Source organism: Amphibalanus amphitrite, unplaced genomic scaffold (genome assembly GCF_019059575.1).
Source record: "Amphibalanus amphitrite isolate SeventyFive unplaced genomic scaffold, NRLGWU_Aamphi_draft 000263F_arrow, whole genome shotgun sequence".
In the NCBI taxonomy this organism is placed as follows: Eukaryota; Metazoa; Arthropoda; class Thecostraca; order Balanomorpha; family Balanidae; genus Amphibalanus; species Amphibalanus amphitrite.
In genome coordinates, this window is record NW_024881758.1 from 699,493 (window position 1) to 722,869 (window position 23,377).

At 49.1% G+C, this 23,377-nt stretch overlaps 1 protein-coding gene across 1 annotated transcript in view; it reads left to right on the forward strand.

Annotated features, from left to right (window-relative positions):
* The window catches only part of LOC122386820 (actin cytoskeleton-regulatory complex protein PAN1-like), a gene marked incomplete at its 3' end in the record, with an annotated part of 88,905 nt that overhangs the window by 46,210 nt on the left and 19,318 nt on the right, over nucleotides 1-23,377 (forward strand). The window contains exon 2 of the mRNA XM_043376461.1: nucleotides 16,116-16,311. Coding sequence (XP_043232396.1) covers nucleotides 16,116-16,311 — 196 coding nt within the window. The remainder of the gene's footprint in view (nucleotides 1-16,115; nucleotides 16,312-23,377) is intronic.

Here is a 23,377-nt window from a genome sequence, read left to right on the forward strand (position 1 = left end):
AAATCCACCTTATTCCTCCGGGGCGGATCCACCGACTGGACCAAATCTACCTTATTCCTCCGGGGCGGATCCACCTCCGGTAAATCAATCTGGGCCACACGTCCGTCCCGCGGCCCGCAGCCCGGAGTAATTGCAGTCCATCTGGCATTAGTGTCGGCCCGGCGCAGACAGCCGCAGACAGCTGAGCGGAACGCGCAGACAGCCGGGCGGACTATGGAGGGTGTCAGACAGTCTGGCCCAGACAGGAAGCAATAGGAGGTTACTCTCAGACGGCCACAGACATGTAATGGCGTGGCGTTAACAAAAAAGTTACCTTTTCCACTACGATTCATGGACAATAAATGGCCGCTCTGTTATTGTTGCATAATAAATGGACACTGTGCCCGCAGGTGTTGCATCAAGCAGCCATCTGCCATCTTACTTTCAGGTGTCACGGACACAATTTAACTGACACGGTCTTGGACAAAGTTTTTGAGTTACGACGTGATTAAGTCATCGATCAGCAGATGTCACACTGTGAAAGTAGTAATGGCGTGTGTTTAGAAAACAAATCACATCTGTTAGACAACATTCGACATACCTACTTTACTGCTGCTCGAACTTTTATATTTTATGTTATTCAGTGACACATTACCTCATATAAAATGTCCTTGTATAGGATGTTATTTGGTGTACGATGATCATATTCATGGAAAGGAAATCCTACTCGTTAGGTCGATTGCAAACTAACGATCTCCCGCTTCGAAGTAGTTAGCTTCTTCCGGGCGGTTGCAATCAATCCTCACATTCTCTGAGACAGGGTTCAGCGTGCTGCACGCCGCGAGTAAAACGATTTAAAGCCACTTCGCACATGCTGTCTTGTTCTCGAACCGCTATCGGTCTAGTAATCGACACAGGAAAGGATTGCAGCGTACACAAAGTGGAAATGCCATTTATCCAATCGGAAAACTTGCGGCCCAAACACGATTGGCCCGTCAGATTGGTGAGCAGTCAATTGCAAACTTATACGCCTCCGCAATGCACTAGGAACAGGAATCCGAGTAGGTACTCGAGTGCTGTCGGCATGTGCAGGAGGGCTGTACGAGTACCTGGATGGACATACCCTGAAACGTATGCATTCTAGCAGCGCAGTGATTGACATTCACTCAGCCCATCAGGCTGAAGAGCGACGGAGGAGGACTCGAACTCCGGAGCAAGAGGCTCTCATGCGTCAAAAGAGGTCAAGAGGCAGGCTCAGATTCCCATTTCTTGGGCATTACACATTAGATGGACATTTTCTTTTGATAGGAAAACGAAAGGGACACATCAGCTTCTGATGGTCTGGTTATGAATTAGATCTATCCTCATCTGTTCTTTGGGACTGGTTGACTTGTTATCTAGTTGGTCAGCTCGGAGGGTGCGTGTCGTGTCGCTAGCATCGCCAGAGACGTGACTCGTGCCGTTCACTCAGGAGCGTTACCCCAAAAGGAGTGTTAGCTCAGGGTGATAACGCCTTCACCGTGTCTTACCCCACAGGGTTACGTTCTTCCTTCTCTGGACGGCGTTGGCAGCGGAAGCGGTAGCCTGTCAGACGTAGCACCGCTCCGCACTAAAGCACATTAACCCTCGCACGACCAGGGGCCGTATTCACGTCGATCATTTTCGTAAGAATTTTCTTAAGTTTGACCTACTTCTTAGGTAATTTTTTTTAATCACGTGAACTCCGTCGATAAAAACTTAAGAAGTGTCGACGTGAATACCAAATTATACTTACGAAAGAAAATCGACTTACGAAGTCGACGTGAATACGGCCCCAGGCCATTTCTCATAACACGAACGACCAGGGGGGGGGGGGTTGTTACGACCCCCCCTGGCGTTTCGAAACGGAAGGTCGTAGAGCTTAGCGGAAAAAACCAACGGATTGCTCTCAACGAGATCTCGCGATTGGTGGTATATTTTTTGGTCCTAGGTCAACATTTGACCTACTTTTGACCGGTCAAAGGTCAAATTTTCGGAAAAATAGACTTTTTTCAAATTTCGGCGGCGATTGCGGCAAAACGGTGGGAGATATCGACTTGAAACCTTCACTATCGTGTTCCTTGATCAATTCTCTATCGTTTGGTATGTATTTCGTTTCCCTAGCTCTAAAAATGGCGCGTTGGGAGCGCCGGAAGTCGGCAAGGTCACAGTCGGCGGCAGAAATTCGAAAAATCAAAATTTAAATTTTTGAAATCTGATTGTATTTTTGGATTTGGGAGGTCCATTTGCTCCCTATAGAAGCTAATATTGCTGCATATTCCCATTGAGGTGACAAGAATTAGCAAAATAGTGGTTCGGGCGCTTTTCAAAAATAGTACCGGACGCTGTTCCTCTTGTGACGTCATAGCTCCGTGACCTGACCTGACCCGGTCAAATTTCTTATACCATATGATAGCCAATACTTGCCCCAACATGCATGGGAAGTTTCATCACGATCCATCAACCGATGTCCGTACCACCGGCAGGAAACCTCGGGCGTTGGCACTCAGTTTGTGAAAATCCGGCCGGAGGCTGTACCTCTTATGACGTCATAACTCCGTGACCTGACATGACCCGATCAATTTTTTTTCGGCAAAAGATGCGCAAAGGTTGCCCCAGAGGGTATTGAAAATTTCAGCCCGCTACAACAAGCCGTTTAGCGTGCACTTCGAAAAAACCTCAGGGGGGGGGGGGTTGATACAGATTCCCGGATGAAAAGTCAAAACGTTAAAAGTAAACGGATAAAAAGTCAAAGGACATTAAGTCAACAGACAGAAAGTCAACATCGCAAGAAGTCAAAGGACAAAATGTCAAATGAACAAAAAGTCAACCTGCCAAAAAGTCAACACGCCAGAAGTCAACAAGCTAAAAGTCAACACGCAAGAAGTCAAAAGACATAATGTCAAAGAGACAAAAAGCCGACATGTCAAAAAGTCAACGCGCTAAAAGTCAACACGCTAAAAGTCAACACGCATAAAGTCAACACGCAAAAAGTCAAGACGCTAAAAGTCAACACGCCTAAAAGTCAACACGCTAAAAGTCAACACGCTAAAAGTCAACACGCGAAAGGTCAGCATGCTAAAAGTCAACACGCTAAAAGTCAACATGCTTAAAAGTCAACACGCTAAAAGTCAACACACAAAAAGTCAACAAGCAAATAGTTTATAGGTGCGCGAAAAGTTGATGCGCAAAATGTAGTCAACAGCAAAAAGTAGTCTTCAACAGCAGTCGTTAACTAAGTCGGTACAAGTACGCCGCAGCCCGCGTCTCCGGTCGGCGACTGACCCGCGCCGGGCCACCTGATCCCCGGCCGCCGCCCGCTGGGCGCCGGCTGCACCGCATAGAGTCTCGGCGCGTCCCCGTGCGTGCCCCGACACTACCGATAAGAACGCTCCTACCTATTTTTACTTTGCTTTAAAGGTAGTGTGCCAGCTTTCTTGGACCATATGGAGTTAATGACCCGGATAAGGAGAACCGGATTTTTAGAACTTATCCATACCTTCAAAACTTATGGAAACGTCTTAAATTCTTCAAATTTTGAGTACCCCAGTGCGAAATTCGCCCCGACGGGTTGTCGGTCGTACCTCAACCACATTTCACACCACTATGAACAATAAATGCACACACTAAAATCGCTATTACCGATATGCTCATCCAATCAAGTTTCGATAAACCCGTTCATCATCATCTCCTGCGGTTTCGAACACGCCTGTTAGGTGGCTTCTGATGCTCGTCGAGGTCGGAATTTCCAAATACGCGTGGTGCGTCGGGCCGCGCGCTCCGACTTCGGCCAAGAAAAATGCGTCAGCTGATCATTGTCATTTCTGCCACTTGCGTGTGGTGTAAGGTTCTGCGACACCTGAGCGAGCGGCATTTCAGCGAACGACATTTGAGCGAAGCCTTTTCAGCGATTATCAATTTAAGCGATTGACTTTTTCAGCGATTGTCAAGTAGGCGAATTCAATCACAGCGATTATTAACTTAAGCGAGGACCAGAATCAGCGAAACCAGATTGAGCGAATATATGGAGGTCAATGGGGGACCAATTGAGCGAATACAGTTACAGCGAAACCGAACGCGACGGAAGTCAATTATTTGCTACTTTCCGGGAATTCTTGCCCTTGGAATACCCGCTTAGTATGTGTTATGCTTCAAGCTGCGCGCGACAAATTAAAAATTTGTTTTTAAGCTTGGAAACCACAAAAATATCTGGCCTCATTCTGCAACTTTGATCTGGAGATGTGGTACGTGAGAGATAGGACGACGGAAGGAATGCCAAGGACCAATAATAAACTCGAGGGATGGCACGGTCTATGTTTCAGGGACCTCACCCAAATATCTGAAAATTCGTACGTTGCTTGGGGAAAGAACAAATTTTTACGACATGGGACTGATCCAAATTCAAGCGGGGGAATTTCGCGAAAAACAGCACAAGCAATGTGAATCACTGGACAAACGTTTGGTCACCATTATTGGCAAACAGCAGGGGGGTGAAATCGAACCGCTGGATTTTTTTTAGAAGTGTGGCATTAAATTTGGAGCTTAATGTCTGAACTTTGAATGTGACATCCGCCATTCAGTTCCGGAGATAACCATGAAAAGTTCCGGAAACATTCGTTGGACGTGTGCTCGCAAAAAAAAAACACCGTTACGCGACGATGAAGTGTTTCGCTGAAATGACAGTCGCTCAAACTGTAGTCGACGAAATAGATGTCGCTGAAACATAGCTTTCGCTTAAATTGATAATCGCTATATTTGATAGTCGCTCAATTTGATATTCGCTAAGTTGCCAGTCGCTGAAAATGGTTCGCTCAAATGACGTTCGCTCAAATGACACTCGCTAAAGTCGCTCGCACCGTGGTGTAATGGGGTCATAACTTAAGAGACGGCTGTTTCATATAAATTATTTTACATAAAATCATATTTCAAACCACAAATTAATGTTCGACAGCCAAATTTAAGAAACAATACCAATACAGGCTTACAGTTTAAGGCTCGACATTGTGTTGTCTACGATTAGACAGCTGATAACTCATTCCCGTACGTCGTATGGTCGTAACACTATAATGACCTTTGCTTATTGTCACAAGTGCGCCGCATTCGCGATTGTTGCCCGACGCCTGTTTGCAGGTGAGCCCACTACAGTTGTTATACATATCTAAAAACCGATAAACTTTTAGGCGAAAAAGGCACTATTCCAGGCCCATTTTTGATTTTTTTTTGCGATATTAGGTAAAAACAGAAGCTTCTTATCCTAGGAAAAATAAAACGGGAAATCTTTCAAAGGTGGCACACTACCTTTAAAAAGTATATTGGGAATGTGAACTTATCTATATAAAGTTGGCGTACTGTGCCTGCTGGTGGCGGGGGGGGGGGGGCAGTTCCGATAAGGAGACGTAGGGCGGAGGCGAAGATGAAGGAGAGGGACAGTAACTGGTGGCCACAATGCGCTATACTTGTCACCTCTCTTTGGACGTCACAGCTCCGAGGTCCTAAAAAATTGTGTTTTTAGCAATCGCATCTCGATAACTTAATTGACCTATACATGAAAATTGGTCACCTTAATTGTATGCAGTCCGTACCTTTCGATGAAAATTGGTCACCTTAATTGTATGCAGTCCGTGAATATTAACAGGTTGTTGTCTGTTGATGCTGATATGAGCGTTCCTTTCAAGGCAGGACAATCCGACAATCACACCATTGCCTCTCGTTCCAACTTCCACCTATTTAAAAGAAATTTGTTTTGTTTTGTTGGGTTAGGCCCTTTCGGTCCAATTAGACCATTTCAGAACCGGAAGGATGATAGGAATTAGGGGGAGACATTGGTCTGGGCAGGCATCCTAGTGAGTCACCGGGGCTGAGCCCATCCCGAAGGACAGGCCGATCAGCCCCAAGGTACTCACTGCACCCGGCTACGGGGTGCGCTCCCTCGGGAGCAGCGGTGCCGCTCCAGCAGTCCGCATGAGATAAAGTTGCCTGTCCAGCCCGGAGGGGGTTGCGGTGTGGAGGAGAAGGATTTCCGTATCCTGAGGATAGAAGCATGGAACGGTGATTTAAAAGAAACGACGCGCTTTACTATTGTACCAATTGTACCATACTCGAGGGCAGCGCTTTTCGAGGAGCGCTGTGGCCCGAAGGTTTGAACTTTGAATTGTGAAAAACGCCCGCCCGCCGCAAAACGCAAACACCGCAAAACGCAAACACCGCAAAACGCGCAAAACGCACGCCCGAAACGCCAACGCAAAGGTCGCAAAAATAAACAAACGCCCGCCCGCCGCAAACCGCAAATAAGAAACGCAAAAACGCCGCAAAACAATACAACCGCCCGCATCGCACGCCCGCTAACCGCCAAATGAAAACGCCTAAAAATCGCCCGCCCTCCGCCAAAAAAAAACACCGCAAAAAAAATAAGTTGAAATAATTCCAGTAAACTGCGCCTGGGACAGTCAGTTGTCTCGAAGGATCATGTAACGCTGCCTCATGACAACCTTACGATGCGAGCGAGCTCCCACCTAGCACGTGTCAACGGATGTGTGTCAGATTTCAGCCAAGCATGCCCGTGTGACCAGCTGAGTCGCGGTTGCGGGCCATGGGAATCCCCATTAGTCGTGCAATGGAGGCAGTCTCGCTTCAATGTCCAATGATGCAGGTTATATTGTGCAGCATCCTGCTTAATTGTGTACAGCTGTTTGTAAATGTTATCTCATGTATGTAATGACTGATGATCCAGGTGTCATTGACTTTGTCTCTTTGACTTGTCCTTTTGAGTTTTTGGATTTTGGCTTTTTGTCCTTTGGATTTTTTCGTAATTTGACTTTATGTTCTGTTGACTTTTCGTCTTTTGACCTTTGTCCTCTTCACTTTTTGTCCTTTTGACTTTTTGTCCCTTTGATTTTTTGTCCTTTTGACTTTTTGGACTTTGACTATATGTCTTTTTGACTTTTTGAACTTTTGACTTTTTATTTTGACTTCATGTCCGGTTAACTTGTTGTTTTTTTGACTTTTTGTCCTTTTGACTTTCTGTCCTTTTGGTTTTTTGGATTTTGACTTTATATCCTGTTCACTTTTTGTCTTTCGACTTTTGTTCTTTTTACTTTTTGGCAATTTGACTTTTTGCCGTTTTTACTTTTTGTCTTTTGACCTTATGTCCATTTGACTTTTTGTCTTTTGACTTCTATGCTAGTTGGCTTTTTGTTCATTGACTTTTTGGCAATTTCACTTTTTATCTTTTGACGTTTTATCCTTTTTGACTTTTTGACTTTTGACTTTCCTCTTTGTTGACCTTTTACCTGTTGACTTTTAAGATTTTTGACTTCGTGCTTTTGACGTAATGTCTGTTGACTAATCATTCTTTTACCTTTTATCATTTGACTTTTTGTCCGGAACCCGTTGATACAACCCCCCCCCCCCCCCTAGGCGTTCTAGGGTTAATCACTCTGCTAAACTGTAAGGACTGAGGAAGCTGCTGGCGGTGAGGGCAGCGTCATGGGGGCAGTTGGTGGTGGCATAATCCTCGGTTTTTAAGAGCTCGTCAGCCACTTCTTTTGTAAGTAATCTGATGAGCTGCAGAGAAAGTAAACTGCTGGCGAGAGACGTTTGCCACGTAGCTGAATTACATGACTTACGAGCCTTTTGTAGCCTTCTGTGCGAGTCTTGTTTGCTTACAAATGACGAGGTGAAGTCAGAGCATGCTTCTGACAAGGTAATCTACCCCTCGTCTTTCTCAAATCAGCATCAGTCACGGCGCATGACACCACCACAGGTACTGGCGGTGTTGAACTGACACTCATACCCCGAACACTGACTACATAAACGACTCAAATGTCCGTCGACCGCGCCCCCGATTTCACAACTGGTGTTCCGTAGAAGAGTTATGACTGGGAGAGCGTGATTCACCGCCCACTCGACAGGCTTTCACAGCCGGTTATTTATACGAGCTCGTGTGCCCCGAGGAAGGTGGCCCGGTCCCGTCGGTTGAACCAATCCCGAGAACGTGCAAATCGGATGCGTGGCTCGCGCACGGCGGTGACATTTCGGCCCGGTAGACGCATTGCCGAGTGGAAGCCGGCGGTCGTTTATTTTAGCGGAGCTTAAATGAAGTTCACCAAGATTGGTAGGCAAATTAATTAAATGGAACTCTGTGACACATGGGAATTAGTGAGTAGCCGTATGGACGAATGGAGGACGTTATAAGACTGTTTCAGTGATTTGCATTGGGATATCTAAAGCAGCTGACGCGGCGTACTTCGCAAATCTGGCGTTGCTCGAAGTGGCTATGCCAACCCGCGGATGACTGCGTTTTGTTGTATCGAACGGTGTGACTGGACTCGTGAAATTACGATCCATAAACCCATGACCGTAATTCGTGATTCGTGACTCGACTCATGACCACACGTCAAGGGGGCGCTCGTGGTGCCCTGCAGCTGTTGAGTGCAATGTCTGTTGTCGGCGTCCCGCAGAGGGGCGCATGACTCACCGTCACTAGTCCTCACAGTCCGCGCCGCACTGCATCAACAGCACGTGACATGACATCATTGTTACGTCACCGGCACGGGAGGTGCCAGGCGCGCCGAAATTAGGGCGCGGCGCATGAGCGAGCGGTGCGCTTGTTTACTGCAGTGTCGCTTGTGATCAGCAGCCACCGTCCGAATGCCTCCTATCCGGAGTCTCGGACTGACTCGCGACCAACCCCGGGTCGACCGAGCCCGTCAGAGTGTACTCTGTACCGTCAGCCGGCTGCAACTGTGCAGTATCAGCGTGATTTATGTAGCTCGTGTATGACCAGAAGTAAATGTGTATGTTATACACGGGCGGCGTGACGGTGGTTACGGTGGCGAGATGTGTGGTGCCACCATCACCAGGTCACTGGCTTGCTAACATCACCAGTCACCAAATCCCCGCCGCCGTCTCTGCAGGCTGTTGTCACTGGATCGTCAGACTTGCCAGGTCAATACATCATCAGTCCATCCATCATCGCTATCACCGTCATCAAATATCTGTCAACAATCAACAACATCAGGTCCCTGTCAAGTGTCATCGAAATCCTTCACCCATCACCCATTCGCTATGTTTGATTCTCCTGCTGTGCGCGCTCTCTCTCTCTCTCTCTCTCTCTCTCTCTCTCTCTCTCTCTCTCTCTCTCTCTCTCTCTCTCTCTCTCTCTCTCTCTCTCTCTCTCTCTCTCTCTCTCTCTCTCTCTTCTCTCTTCTCTCTCTCTCTCTCTTTTTTTTTCTCTCTCTCTCTCTCTCTCTCTCTCTCTCTCTCTCTCTCTCTCGCTTTCCATCGATAACGTACGACCGCCAACACCAGCAGCAGCCAGCGAACGGAATGGAATTCTCTCCTGGAACTGAGCCGATGCCGCGCATGACAGCGCAGTTTTCTGAGGAGTGATGAAACACCTCATCCACCCGGCTGACCTGACCTCCCCAAACGGGCCGTCGAGCTGAGAGAGACAGGGAGCTGCCTTCTGCATTCTCCATCCTGTGCAGAACACAACATCGTTACCGACATCAGCATCGGTCACGCTCCATAACGGCGGTAATTGCCTCCCACGAGAAATTAATGGGGAGCTCGCCCTGTTCTCCGCTCCCCAGTCCCCTCTTCACCCCTTCAGGCCCAGTCAAGCGCGGTCCAATGGATCCGCGCGGCCGTGGCTTCCATGGGCGGCGCCACCGGGGGGGACGGGGGGGACAGGTCCCCCGCTATCGAAAGTTAGGGGGGTACAGTACCCCCCTATCGGCGAGGCCCGTTCAATAGTTGATAATAATGCATTATTGAGCTATCCTGATCCGTCGCATTTAATGCATCGTGGGTTAATCAAGGCAGGTGCTGAATAAAGATTGCTGTTGGGATGCATCGCAGGGGGTCCTGGCCATCTGCAAAAGGTGTGGAGCTGTGATGCCTGTAGTTATAAGGTGATCAGCAGGGCCTCGGGGATCGTGCCCCCTTTTTGGGGCGCCAGGCAGGGTTATTACTTATTACCTCCCCACCCCACTGCCAGACCCCATTGCCGATAAAACCAAGTTCACTGAAATTCCATAGATTTCCGTTACTATATGAAAATTTTCCATTCCTAATTAGTCAAATTCAAGCATGGCAGTTCTACCACAGGAACCATTTGAAATCTATGCCATTTAACCCCAGCACTTGTGGGGAGAAGTGTTCGGATAGATCACAGGCAGGACCAAAAAAGCACGCAGTAGCCCAAGACCTTATAATTGGATATGGCATCGGCTCCCTCTCGTCAAGGGGTTCGATAGCACTCGTTTTTTTTCTGCAAAACTAAGTTCGGTCGGCGGCCGAACGGCTGGGGGTCTAATCGAGCCCCCCATCCCTCCCCTTCTTACGTCAGCGGCTGTGAAAATGCCATTACCAGCTGTTGAAACATGGCAGTTGCTTTTGCATGAGTGCACGAAAGGGTTTTAGGTCCGTGATACGTGAAAGGTTCTACATGAAAATTGAGATACACCAGCTTATCAAATTGTGCTCACTGTGGTGCGCTCGGTTTTACCTTGACTAGTCTTTGAATTCTGGGGTGAAACAGACCAGTCAAGAAACCTGTTCCATAAGGAGAGCCACTAATGCTAAAAAGATGTGGGATGAGGTTTCCAGAGACCTTCATTACCTCCCAAAGGGGGTGCCCCGCCATTTGCCAATCCCTGCTGTAGTTGTTACGATTGGAGGGTGAATATGAGAACGATGCAGGTCGTGCCAGCTCGATCATGACGAACACAATGGTGCCGACATCACAGCTCTACTGCCATTTTTGACGAAGTTAATCAACAAGGACCGGAATCCTACCCTGGGGCATTTCACCTGCAGAGGTCGCCGGACCTGAGACCCTTTCACTCAATTTTTTCAACGGTGCATGCGCTCGTTTTTCCCGCGAAGCTCTTGGCAAGTAAAATCCATCAGAAAGTGTGATCAAATAACGGCTGGTGACCTTCCATGACCTAGCATGACCTTTTGAGTGACCACCGATGACATGACCACTGACGGCTAGCCATTAGCTGCACCCTGCCCGTTGCATATGGATCAGGTGGTGATGTCATGATTCTGAAATTATATTGCAGTTTTGGCGCACTTGTCAGAGCAGAAGACATTCCCACTTTTCCTCCATGACTATATGATGGTGAAGCCCTGAAGCTGACCAGACGTAAGATCGAAAATTTGAAAGTACGAAACGTAAGAATAGCTGGCACTGCTACTCATACCTAAGCAATTCGCAGCTTGTAGGAAACCAGCTTTGAGTTGGCAAGACTGCAAATTTTGATTTAGAGGCAAGGATGCTTGAAAAGGTGATCGATCTTAGGTGTCCTAGGATAAATTTGGAAACGGGATGCACCATTCGATGTGTTTTGGGCTTTGCCAAGTTTCGCGGCGTTACGTGCCTCGTTTTTTTTTTTTTTTTGCATACACGATCAGTATCTACTTTTGGGATTTCCGATTTTCGGTCCCCGTCCCCCCCTATCGAAAACCCGTGGCGCCGCCCCTGGTGGCTTCGCTGGAGATTCTTGGCGATTTTCTGTTGGCCCAATGTCAGCTTCAGAATTACAGCCACGGCTTACCGGGCATATTTGTTTTTCGCTCGAGTGAGAGCTGGGATAACAACTGATGGAAGTTTGTGAATTGATTAGGCGGTTTCCTGATCCGAGCCATAAGCGTTGATTGATTGTCTCTAATCGCTTCCTAGCTGGATTTAATAGTAGTTACCTAACACGGTGATGGTCTAATGATTCGTGTTTAGTTATTCACTGCGGTGATCTTGCCCACTCACTCTCACTCTGCAAATTCAAGCACCACCAAATGGGCTCTTGAGCATACCCAATGGAGTGCTGAGATGATGGGGTAGCTAGCTGCCCTAGAATTTGACCAGCAGTCAATAAAGAGTTACCTTTGATCGGCCGCTTCTTACAGCTTGTCTGATCTGACGCGAGCTCTCTTGTGGTACGCTGAATTCCACAAAGCAGAGTCTTCCGTCTTCGGTCTTCAGAGCACTCGGCTCCACAACCATCCGGCCACAGATTAGACGGCCGTCCGTGACACAGAGGGCAGAGTTCGACAGCCGTTCGTGGCTCGTGTGCCGGGTTCGCATGTCTCACGGCCAAAGTATGATTACAGTAATACCCCGGTCGGCCCGGCCACGCGATAATTGCCGCTGGTTTAAGCAGAGCGTGTCATGATAATAGTGGCGATATTCGCACCACTTATGTAACTGAGCGACATCTTTATACAGTTGCATTGAGTTCAACTTGTTGAGACGGCTCCAAAATCATACTCGACCTTGTATTACCAGCTGCTTTGTTATGGAGTTGCTCTGGATGACGTTTTGTGCCCTGCGACACACCAAAGCGGATTCAACCAAATGTGATGTTACCGCGTCACGGTAACGTATGTACCTCGGTTCGTTGTTGACCTGTTTTGAGCACATCTGAGATCCCACACAATCACATCCCGCAGCTCGGAGCATAGACTGAGCATGCAGATAAGAATAAATCCCGGATCGGCGCTGCGAATAATTGACAGGCGACAGCTGCCGCGGGAACCCGACTTCAACACGAGATCTGCCGCCAGCCACGTAATAAAGATCGTAGAATTTACAGAACTTTCATCTTAAAATGAAAGTTCTGTATGGCTGTTAGGCAAGATGAGTTGCAACTTGTTGCTCAACCGTTGGTATCGCTAACTTCCTGGATTAAAATGCTCAGTCGGATCTGTGGTTCTACTCTTCGCATGAAGTTAAGTGCACAGTGCACACTGCATAGTTTACACTGCTCTCTCAGCTTTCTCCCTTACTCTCTCTCTCTCTCTCTCTCTCTCTTTCTCTCTCTCTCTCTCTCTCTCTCCACTCTCTTTCCCTCCCTCTTTTCCTTTCCCTCTTCTATCCCTCTTACCTTTCTCCGATTGAAGTTCTTCCTCTCCTTCCCTTCCCCATCGCTCTTTCTCTCTATTACTTCATCCCTCTCCTCCTCTTTCTTTCTCTCTCTCTCTCTCTCTCTCTCTCTCTCTCTCTCTCTCTCTCTCTCTCTCTCTCTCTCTCTCTCTCTCTCTCTCTCTCCTTCCCACTGCTCTCTCGGCTGCGCTATCAGCGCCGCTCTCAACCGCCTGGGGCCGTATCGACTTGTCGGATTATTGAAGCCGAGGGCCTGCCGGGTCGTTACCGGCCGCGCCGGCAGAGCTGTTTATGACCGCCGCAACGTCAGGTCGCCGTCGACACGGACCACTGTACAACGTCGGCGCCGACGCGCAAAACGTCGGCGCCGACGGACGGGTTAGTGACGGCCGCGCCTCACATTTACGGACCACGCGCCGCCGCCGCCGCCGTCTTCGCCGGCGCTGCCGCCGTTTAATTTTCGTAGTCAAGCCCTGCCTACTAATTATCAGTGTGGTGGCTGCCAAATTGATCCCGTATTGTTCATTTATCCTCATTGCGTGTGCAGGAAATTTCCTTGTGTGCGTGTAAAGACCAGGCAGATTTGCGGTGTCGGTAACGCATAACCAAGTTTCCTTACCACACAATGCAAATGGGGCATTCCACGTCAAATCAAACACCGAAATCCGTCATCCCCTTCGATTTTTTCTGAAAATTTGTAGGCAGACTGGGCATGGTTCAAAACTGAGTTACGTGTAATATTTTCGAAATTTGATAACGTATCGCCGAGATATAGGTCATCGAATATAGCCAAAAATGCCACACATCATTTTTTTAAATGCTTATAACTCTGGTTCCTTTTCTGGTATCAAAATGATATTAACAGGGTCTTGTAGGCAATTGATAAGGCTTTGATTTTTAATTATAAAATTAAATTGAAGTGACCTTGAATTGCATTTGACCTTGAATTAAAACAGAAAAATATAAATAGCAAAAAACACGCCACCTTCGATTTGAGTAATTTTTACATATTATGTCCGTCACAATGTTCCTAACCATCTGTGAAAAAATTGGAGTGGGCCATTCATAACTTTCGCGGCAAACGCCGTTTTCATGCATCAACATCACGCAACCGCGCGTGACCTTGAAAGACAGAGTCAAGACATGCTTGCTTGTGTACACTTTCTGAAATGAATGATTGCTGATTAGTGATATCTCAAACTCTGCGAGAATCGAAATGCATAGTCATCGTAGTCAAGCATTCACGTTCCATTGTAAAAGTGTCTCAGGCAAACGGTATTTTGCGGTGAATTTTGAGCCGTGTGGAAATGCATCATGAAATAAATTCAACGAAAACATTATCACGTAACGATATCTTCACGTCTTTTGATCTTCACTATACGAAAGAACATACATTTTTGAGTATGTATGGGGAATTTCTAGTTAATCCGATAATAAATATGGCAGTTAGAGTCCTGCTAAGAGTAACATGTCGCCGGCTGAGGCGGGATCGGCCGACGCGGGAAACGCAGCAGTCACAGTTTTGTGTTTACACGTTCATATTTCAATTGTTTACCAACCTATTTTCAGAATTCTTTCACCATAAGATTGCCTGTACATTTCTTAGTCTTCTCACAAAATTTGACGCGAATCGAACGTAATCAGCGGTAAGGAGCGCGATGTAAAGACGGAACCGTTCCGTTCCGTCCCGGCACAGTCTACAATTCAGGCGGCGCGTAGCGGTCGGCGCCGGCTGCCGAGTCGCCGCGTCGCCGCGGCGACAGGATGTTCACTTTACACCGCTATTACTAGAACCGTTGTGAACCGATTTTCTTATTGCTTGCACGATGAGATGTGCAATTCAATTCTGGACAGGTAGCCATAAGTAATTTCGCATCAATATTATGAGATATTGGCGAAAAACAGGAGGGGTGGGGCGAAATTCACTCTTCCCCCTCCACTGCGCGTGCTAACATACGTTTGCATATGTGCCATTTTCTTCAAAAGTTATGAATGGCCCACTCTAATTTTTTCACAGGTTGTTAAGAATATGGTAGGCAATAAAATATATGAAAATGAGCCAAATCGAAGGTGGCGTGTTTTTTGCTATTTCAATTTTTGTGCTTAAGAACAGAGTTAAGCAAATTTCAAGGTCATATATTTAAGTCGATGCAATTCTAAACAAATGCTTAAGAAATTACCTAAACAGTAAGGTTTATTTCATTCAAATCAAACAAGTACAACCAAAGTTATGGTCGTTCAAAAATATAAAGATGCAACATTTTGTAAAAATTTGATGCCCTATATTTAGAAGACCTGTGGTCAGAATGTGCAAAAAACATCAATGTAATGTCCGGGGCGACACAGGAACTCGCTCACAAATTTATAATGAAATCGCTGATGGTAAGGTGCAAAACAGCCGATTTTTGTTCGATTTGACGTGGAATGCCCCAAATGGCCGGTGCCGGCGCTTCTCGTTTCCACGTATTTGAAATGAATTGTCTTGCCAGTACTGCGCTGAAGTAATGTGTCGCACCTTTACCTCGACAGCGATGCTCTCGGCAACACTAGCCTTTGTAGCAGCCATTGTTTTCGTTAGCGCTGCTTTAATGCTAGTTGGTACTCCTAGTTAATAAATAGCTTAGGTAATGCTCCTAAACGCAGCCCCGGAGGTACTGGATCTGCCCGACACTCGCCTCAAGAGAAGGTGGAGTGTCTGGAAGCGTGCCATTTCGGCGCGCAGGATAGCTGTCCGGAAAATATACCACATTCTTGGGAGGTTGGGGGCGCCGACAGGCTCACCCACCGGTGGTCACGGCTGAGAGCCTCTCCCCACGCGGCCGGAATGGGTTTCTGACGGGTCCTGTACCCAGTCCATTAGTGGCTCGGTGCCTGTGCGCCGGCCGGTGCCTGTTCTTCAGAGCAGTGACCCGCTGTGTCTGTTGGGCTGGTTTTTCGGCGGTGTGCGGGCCCCCTGCAGTATCGCTGCTCTGTTCTCTGTGTTCTGTGTCATGGCTATTTTTTGCTCTGTTCTCTGTGATGCATTGTTTCAGTGCTGTGATTTGCACTGCAACACTCTGTAGGCAGCGCTACTGTGTTCTGCTCTGCTTGTAGGGGAAGTGATGTTTAATGTTTTGTATAGTGTATTCATGTTCACCGTGCTTTACGCCCTGTTGCCACCATGTGTTGCGTAATCACCTGCGCTTTAACATTACCGTGTTAGTGACCATCTTTCTCTTCTTTCCAGAGCCCGTACGTCAGCTACACGGCCGATGGCTACACCCCGCTGGCGGCCCTCTCCAGTATGATGCTGGGCGGGGGCGGCACTCCGGGCGGACCTCCGCCGCCCGCCGCCCGACACAGCGCCTTCAGTGCGGCACCGCCCCCGCCGCCCCCGCCACCGCCGCCGCCGCCGCCCGCCGCGCCGCCCGCACACTGCTATGGTGAGTACCGAGTAGTCCGCAGTCAGCAATTACCGAGACTGTTGACTGTTTATTTGCCTGACCGCCCGGGTGAAGGGGAGAGAGCGACCCACTTAGGGAGAGGAGAGGAGTGGAGTGCCGCGGAGGGTAGTCCGTTACTTTATTGAGTGTTCATTTGATGAGGTGTAAACACATGCTGGTTGGTTACTGCGCTCAATGAAGCAAATAATCGTCAATTCATCTTCGTATAAAACGGGCACACGACTGCAAACAATTCTTAAGGAGAGCGCTTTGGAATTGGACGTCCCCACTGGCCCTTGTTAATAAGATGGTATGGTAAGCATATAATTATCTCACAAAGCGTCCGATGATGTTAGTGGCCATTGGTCATTCTCATCACTCATGAGTCATGAGCCATATTTAACGACTGCCGAGGCATTGCCTCTAGCGACTGATGCACTGCTTAGGGGTGAACGCCTGCTTCCGACGGATTTTTGTTTTCAGTCCCCTCATCCCCTCTCTCGTGAATTTCCGGGAAGCACGAAAGATCCCTTTTAAAAAAGTATTCAATCGTCCGATGCTGATCCGATGCTGATAGTAAGCTTGTTCTGGCATTGCTTGATCTGCCAAGACAGACAAACTTGAGAAAAAAAAACGAGTGACTACCTTTCTTGAAAGTTTCTATCCAACTTGTCAGAACTTCACGGGGGATCGGATGTGTGGTTTGAAAAAAAAACACGTCGATATAGTGTGTAACAGTGATAACACACGCGTGGATCAGAGGCTTCGTGCGTAACTATGTAGTCTTGGTCGAGCCACGATGCCAAATCACATGCGCAGTGTTGCAGAGTGGCTCTTCAGGTATAATCTAGCGTTTCCGACTGGCTCCTTGTATTTGTCGAGCGGATTAGAGGCATCGAGGGTGCACACTATCTTTGAAGTGTTTGGAGAATGATGTGATTGAGACAACGTTCGCTGCAAATTCCTGTTCCTGTAGATTTTGGGCTGCAACGTGTATTCATTTTTATGCATTTTGGGACATTTTTAACTTCGCTTATCTCTTTTCCTTTCGTATTTTTACGGTGTTTCGAGACATTTTCTTGTGCTGATAAAGACGTAAGGTTTTAACAATTATCAATTATTTCTGTTGAATAATTTTCTGCGACTTTAAAACTCAACATTTTCCTATGATCCCCTCCCACATCCTACCAATCATCAGCCCTCAATCGGCCATCACCTCTCGCGCCGGGCATAGCTCGTGTGATCGCCGGGCTCGGTCCACCAGCACGGTCACATTTCTGTTCTTATCTGCGGTGGTCCGTGCAAACAAGCGCCCGGTCGCTGCCACGTCGGCCACCGCTGCCGTACTCAGTACAGCGCCGCGGTAGTGAGCGGGGAGTGCTGTTGGTGAGCGGTGGCAGTGTGATTCTGGACAGCGGTGGTTTGGAGTTCTGTACGCGCCGACCGGTTTGAGCTGAGGAACTCCGAGCGGACATACCGTAGGTGGTGGAAGGTAGTCGGGAAGGGGAGGGAAGGAGGGGAATGCTTGATTGATGTGCGCTTTGAGGTGTGTGGATGGATCGAAAGGTGGTGATGCCAGGCCGCACATGCCGCGGTTTTGTCGGGAGTTGGTGAGAACACGCTGTTGACAAGAAACTTACCTATGGTCAATCACATTTGATAGAAACTCTTTTGTATGATCAGCACCCTGCGAGGATTAGCCCTAGCTTTTCTGGGACGATTTGTTCACAAGGCCAACCTTGACAATTGAGCTAGTGACCACCCAGTTTTCTAAGCGCCGCGCCGGCTCCATTCAGCTTTTACCAACCAGTGAAGCGGTGCTCCCCTGCATGCCTCGGCGCTGTTTTTACTCCATCCCGCATGCCTCTCTCTCTCCGTCTGTATCTGCGGAGGCGGACCATTGTGATCCGTTCGCCGGGCCCGCCGAGCGGCTCACCACTCTCCTCTCATCAGTATGGAGGGCCGGCGGACGGGCGGGCAGAGCGACCAGCTCACCCCGCGCCGGCTCAGCACGGCGGCGAACCGCCCCGGCCCCCGCCCTCGGCCGACCGCGACCGGTAGCGGCACCTTCCGCTGTCGACACCGCTCCGACAATCAGTGGCGGTGCCAGGAAACCCGGAGGGGGAGCAGGTGGGAGGGTCGGCCGACGGTCCCGCGTCAGTGCCGCCGCCTCTGCCACCGCCGGCGGCGCGCAGGTGTGGGTGTGTTGGTTCTGGTGTGAGTTCCCGGCGCGCCCTGCAGCGCCGACCGACTCTGCCCGCCACTGCCACACTGGCCTCAGAGACCCGAGAGGGGACGCAAATAGCCGACGGCGGTGTTCGGTCGGAGCGTTTTTGTCGGTCGATGAGGTGCGCCGCCTAGTGACCGCTCGATTGAGAGCGAGCTGCGACTGAGATGGTCATCGCAATCGGGCCGTCCGCATGTCCGTGCAGCGCATTAGTGGACAATGGACATCCCATTCCGTCTATCCGTCCGTCTGCCTGTCCGTCCGTCTGTCCGTCTGTCCGTCTGTCCGTCTGTCCGTCTGTCCGTCTGTCCCTTCTGTCCGTCTGTCCGTCTGTCCGTCTGTCCGTCTGTCCGTCTGTCCGTCTGTCCGTCCATCCGCCTGTCTGTCTGTCTGTCCGTCCGTTTGTCCGTTTGTTCGTTTGTCCGTTTGTGCCTCTGTCCGTCTGTCCTGTCTGTCCGTCATTCAGTCCGTCTGCCTGTCCGTCCTTCCGTCTGCCCGTTTTTTTCCTGTCCGTCCATCAGTCTGTCCTGACCATCCGCTCGTTTGTCTGTCCGTTTTCCCCGTCTGTCCGACTGTGTCCTATCCTTCCTTCCTTCCTTCCGTCCGTCCGTCCATCCCTCCTGTCGTCCGTTCGTCCTACTGCCAGCTGTTGTCCTGATTGGCTCCGTCTATTGACCGCTCCCGCTCTGTCCGGGGCTTCTTGAACAGTACTGCTCTCGGACGTCCGGGGACGGACCCGACGGTCGCGCTCATCACGGGAGGGTGGGTGACGGCCGCAGAGAGGCGAGAAGACAAGAGGAGACCGAACTGAGGGTGTCAGACGGGATATCGACGAACGCCGGTGGAAATTGGAGCGAGATAAACGTGTTAGTGCGCGGCAAATATGAGATGAGGTAACCGCTGCAGGGAGGAACCTTCCGCTATGCTCGAAATGTGCAACGTGCATTCGTACTCCTTGCTTTGCCAATATTTTGTTAAACGAGCCAGTTATAATTTGCATACGTTGCGCTCGTTGATGCATGATAAATAGTCAGGGAGGGGTGTTGAAGCACTAAGCCAGCCGTGGTTTCGACGCGCCCCTCCCTAGGCGCCGACGCCGATAGTTTAGTGGTTGTTATCCGCTCAATCCGAACATCACCGGCCTCCGGCGTGGAGCGAGATTAAATTAGCATGGTATGGCAGAGTTGAGCGGCGAAGAGTAGCTCAAACTTCGCCGAAATGGCTACTTAAAAAGTTTGGGTGGCTGCTATGCGATTGGTTTTCTTAGTGGAGCTTTGAGGCTTTCCTATCGGTGAATTTACTTTGCAGCATATATATTTGGAATTCTGGCTATCTTGTTTATGCGCCTTCTGTGAGTGTCCTTGGCAAAACCAATGCAGTCTCTCTCGTCGCTTATAGCCGGAATTCTAACGGCCTTCCGGTCTTTGGATGTCCGTCTTGGTCATGCGCTTTATGTTGACCTCTCAACTGGTTGAAAACTGGTCTTGCAGTCGAACCTCTCTCTCCTCTCTCTAGTCTCTGGTATCCGATTAGCTCAGCAAACTCCACCCTCGGCAGCTGCTCTCTGCAGCGGGTCGGCGCTTGGCACGCCGGTTCGACCCTCACCGGATGTTTTCTGGCGTCCGTGCCAGACCGGTCGGTTATCGCTGCCCCGCTGCCGCCGAACGGAGTCCGACCCAGTCACCGAGACTGCCACTGGCGGTAGAGTGGGTGAACAAAATTGTCTGAATGGAGGTGTCGTATGGTGATGTTTTTTTTCATAAGTTACGTGAGTTGCTCGTCGAAATGCTGCAGCATCTACATAAACAAGCTACCTCCCTTTCGCTTTCTTTTTCTGTTCTCGTTTTGTTTCCGAAGTTTATCGACTCCATCATGGAGGTGATTTATCGTCTGACTGGTTATTTCAGTTTGTGGTGGACATCTCGACACAAATCCTTACCGCCACGATGAACAACTTTGTAACTTCAGTAAAGACGTTGCAAAGTTGTGCACTTGATCGAGTGGCTTCAGCTAATCTTGCTTCACGATTCTCAAAATAAATGTTCTGTCTTGCTTGGCTATTGTTGGTAGTAAATATAGTTTTGCTTATCCATAATGGAAAATAATTGAGGAATGGAAACTCAGAAAGGCTATGGTTAAAAGCTCCTGAGTGATGATGATTGAGTGAGATGAAACGACTGTTTGAGTTGTCAATGTCAACAGAGACAAAGATTGGCGACGATTTACTCGAGTGTCGCTAACCAATAACCATTTACATATGTTGATGTGACGTCTGAGTCATGATCAAGCAGGTGAATGACAAGTCATTCATTTCTGCCGATGCGCCTAATCCAGATAGTGGCAAAACATGCATTGCTCACATTAGTATTGAACACTTCATTTCATTTTAACTTATTCCGTCCAGTACCGTGTATTGCCCTGAGTATGTGTTTAGCTTACAATTGAATGCCTCATCACGGCCACTAGCTACCACTGTGGCCTGTGCACTACTCGTATGCAGTGTGCACTGTGCAATGTTCACGTCTCTCCTGCAATACATGAAGGAGCGGCTCCCGCCCCGGAGTTCAGAGGCCAGCCCCGCCCGCCTCCGCCGCCGCGCCGGTTACATAAACATATTCCGAGTGGCGCTCACTGATAGCTTTCCAGCAGCGCCGATCGGCGGCTACCGTCCAAAGAACGGCCCACATCAGCATAATTCACAATGTGGGACGCCATGCCTCTCAGCTCCATAATCCGGCACCTCTAAGTGACGGTGTGACACTGCACCGGACGCCGGTCGGCCTCGTTCGGTGACTAATCTGGCCGGCCTCTGTGGCCGGTCGGTCGGTCGGTCAGACCGGAAAACAAGACATTAATCAATGGCGTGTGTTGGCCGACAGGGCGGCCACTGAGGCTCTTCGGAGGTCACTCCGAACGACCGGCACTTTATCTGGTGATCAACTCCCGCCGAAGGTTCCTGGTCGGCGGTCAGCCACCCGGCAGACGTTTCGGATCCACATAACGGACATATTTCAATGCATACGGCATTTGTTGATTCTACGGAATCAACTTGTGGTCCTGATCATCTCACCCAATACGATAACTTTTGGTTTATACAGGATCATCCCGCTCTCTCTCTCTCTCTCTCTCTCTCTCTCTCTCTCTCTCTCTCTCTCTCTCTCTCTCTCTCTCTCCTCTCTCTCTCTCTCTCTCTCTCTCTCTCTCTCTCTCTCTCTCTCTCCCTCTCTCTCTCTCTCTCTCTCTCTCTCTCTCTCTCTTTCTCTCTCGCAACTCCCATCTTCACCTCTCCGTTCATAACCCTCCAAACTTTCCACTAACCTACCGACATTCTTCACGTGCCGCCCAGTTACCCTCCCCTTCCCCGACCGTAATTATCACATATCACGGTAATTGTGTGAGCTGACTTCCGGCACGATACCGGGTCATTGGGCGGTCGCTACTGCCGACCCAGTGCAGTGCGTCACCCGCTACTTAGGATGACGGTGAATAATGTGAGTGCAGCTCTGTGTGGCCGTTTGTCCACCGACGGTCATAATTCTCGGTAATCAGTGGCTGTGCTCATAAGCAAACAGCGCCGTGTGTTTTGACGGCAGTGGTAAGGTAAAGCATTGTGTGGGGGCTTAGGGTTTTCCATATGACAATACTTATTAGTGCTGGAGTAAAGCAGTATGATATGCAAGTTGAGACTTACTGAACTCAAAGAGACAAGGAAATTCAAATAAAGCCTTGCATAGAAGCACTGCATTACCTTGCAAACAAGCGACATGGAGACTGCTGTAACACTAATCTTGCCATATGAAATATCATCTTCTATCAGGTTATGAACTTGTAACTCAGCTAATCGTATCGTTCAAAGGCATGTCGACTGCCACATTCGTAATCCATCTGTATGCCATATACAAACCACTTCATATCTCGCTATTTTTGTTTAATAGCGTAATTAATCACTGTCTTAAAACATTGTTAATTGATGTTCTTTTAATTTAAGCACCCACTTGTGACATGCTTGCAAATTACTTTATCATTCAATCATCATTCTTCATTAGCATGCGACTGCCGCGAAACCTGTCCGTCATATCCATAGCCTTTATAGCCTAATATGACTGAAGAGGTCTCTCAATGCGCAACTACCTTATCGCCACCTCAGAAGAACTTTAAAGAACGACCCGTCATTCTATTCACCCGAGTCATCGCTTTTTGAACTGATACCACCGGCGACAGATAAGACGGGACCGTTTCAATCGCAGCCGCGTCTAACCGTGCACTCCGTCAGGTTGTCCCTCTGTAGTGTCCCTATGGCCTCTAGTACGTCCCTCAAACATCCCTCCAGCGTTCCCCCATCGTCCCTTCAGCACGTCCCTCCAGCCTGTCCCTCCAGCCTTCCTCCAGCGCGTTCCTCCAGCGCGACGAGGGTCCTCCCTTCCGCCCTCCTTGCCGCGGCGCCGACGGTAGCCGCCTCGCCACCGTTTTTGTGCACGTTTCGTGTTATCGGGCTTTTGCGTGCCATCCGTTCCGCTACCCTCTTCGTTCCCGTCACTAGCCGCTGGGGTACCAGCAGCTCCGTCCACCTCTCTGATCTTCGGTAGCCCGTTCCCGGCTCGGTGGTTCCCGGCTGGGGTAGCAGCCGCCCTGTCCAGTGTCCGCCAGTCTGACTCGCAGTTCCCAGGCCTCTCTCAGACCTGTCCGTCCCTGTGGGATGGTATGCGGCATCCACCTGCTTTTGTCAGCACACAAGCGGATAGAGAGGCGTGAACGGATAGCTCCCTATTTGGCCACCTGGCGGTGCGGACTCGGAGAGCTTTTTACAGCGACGGCATAATTACGTCCCCGGTGTGGGAC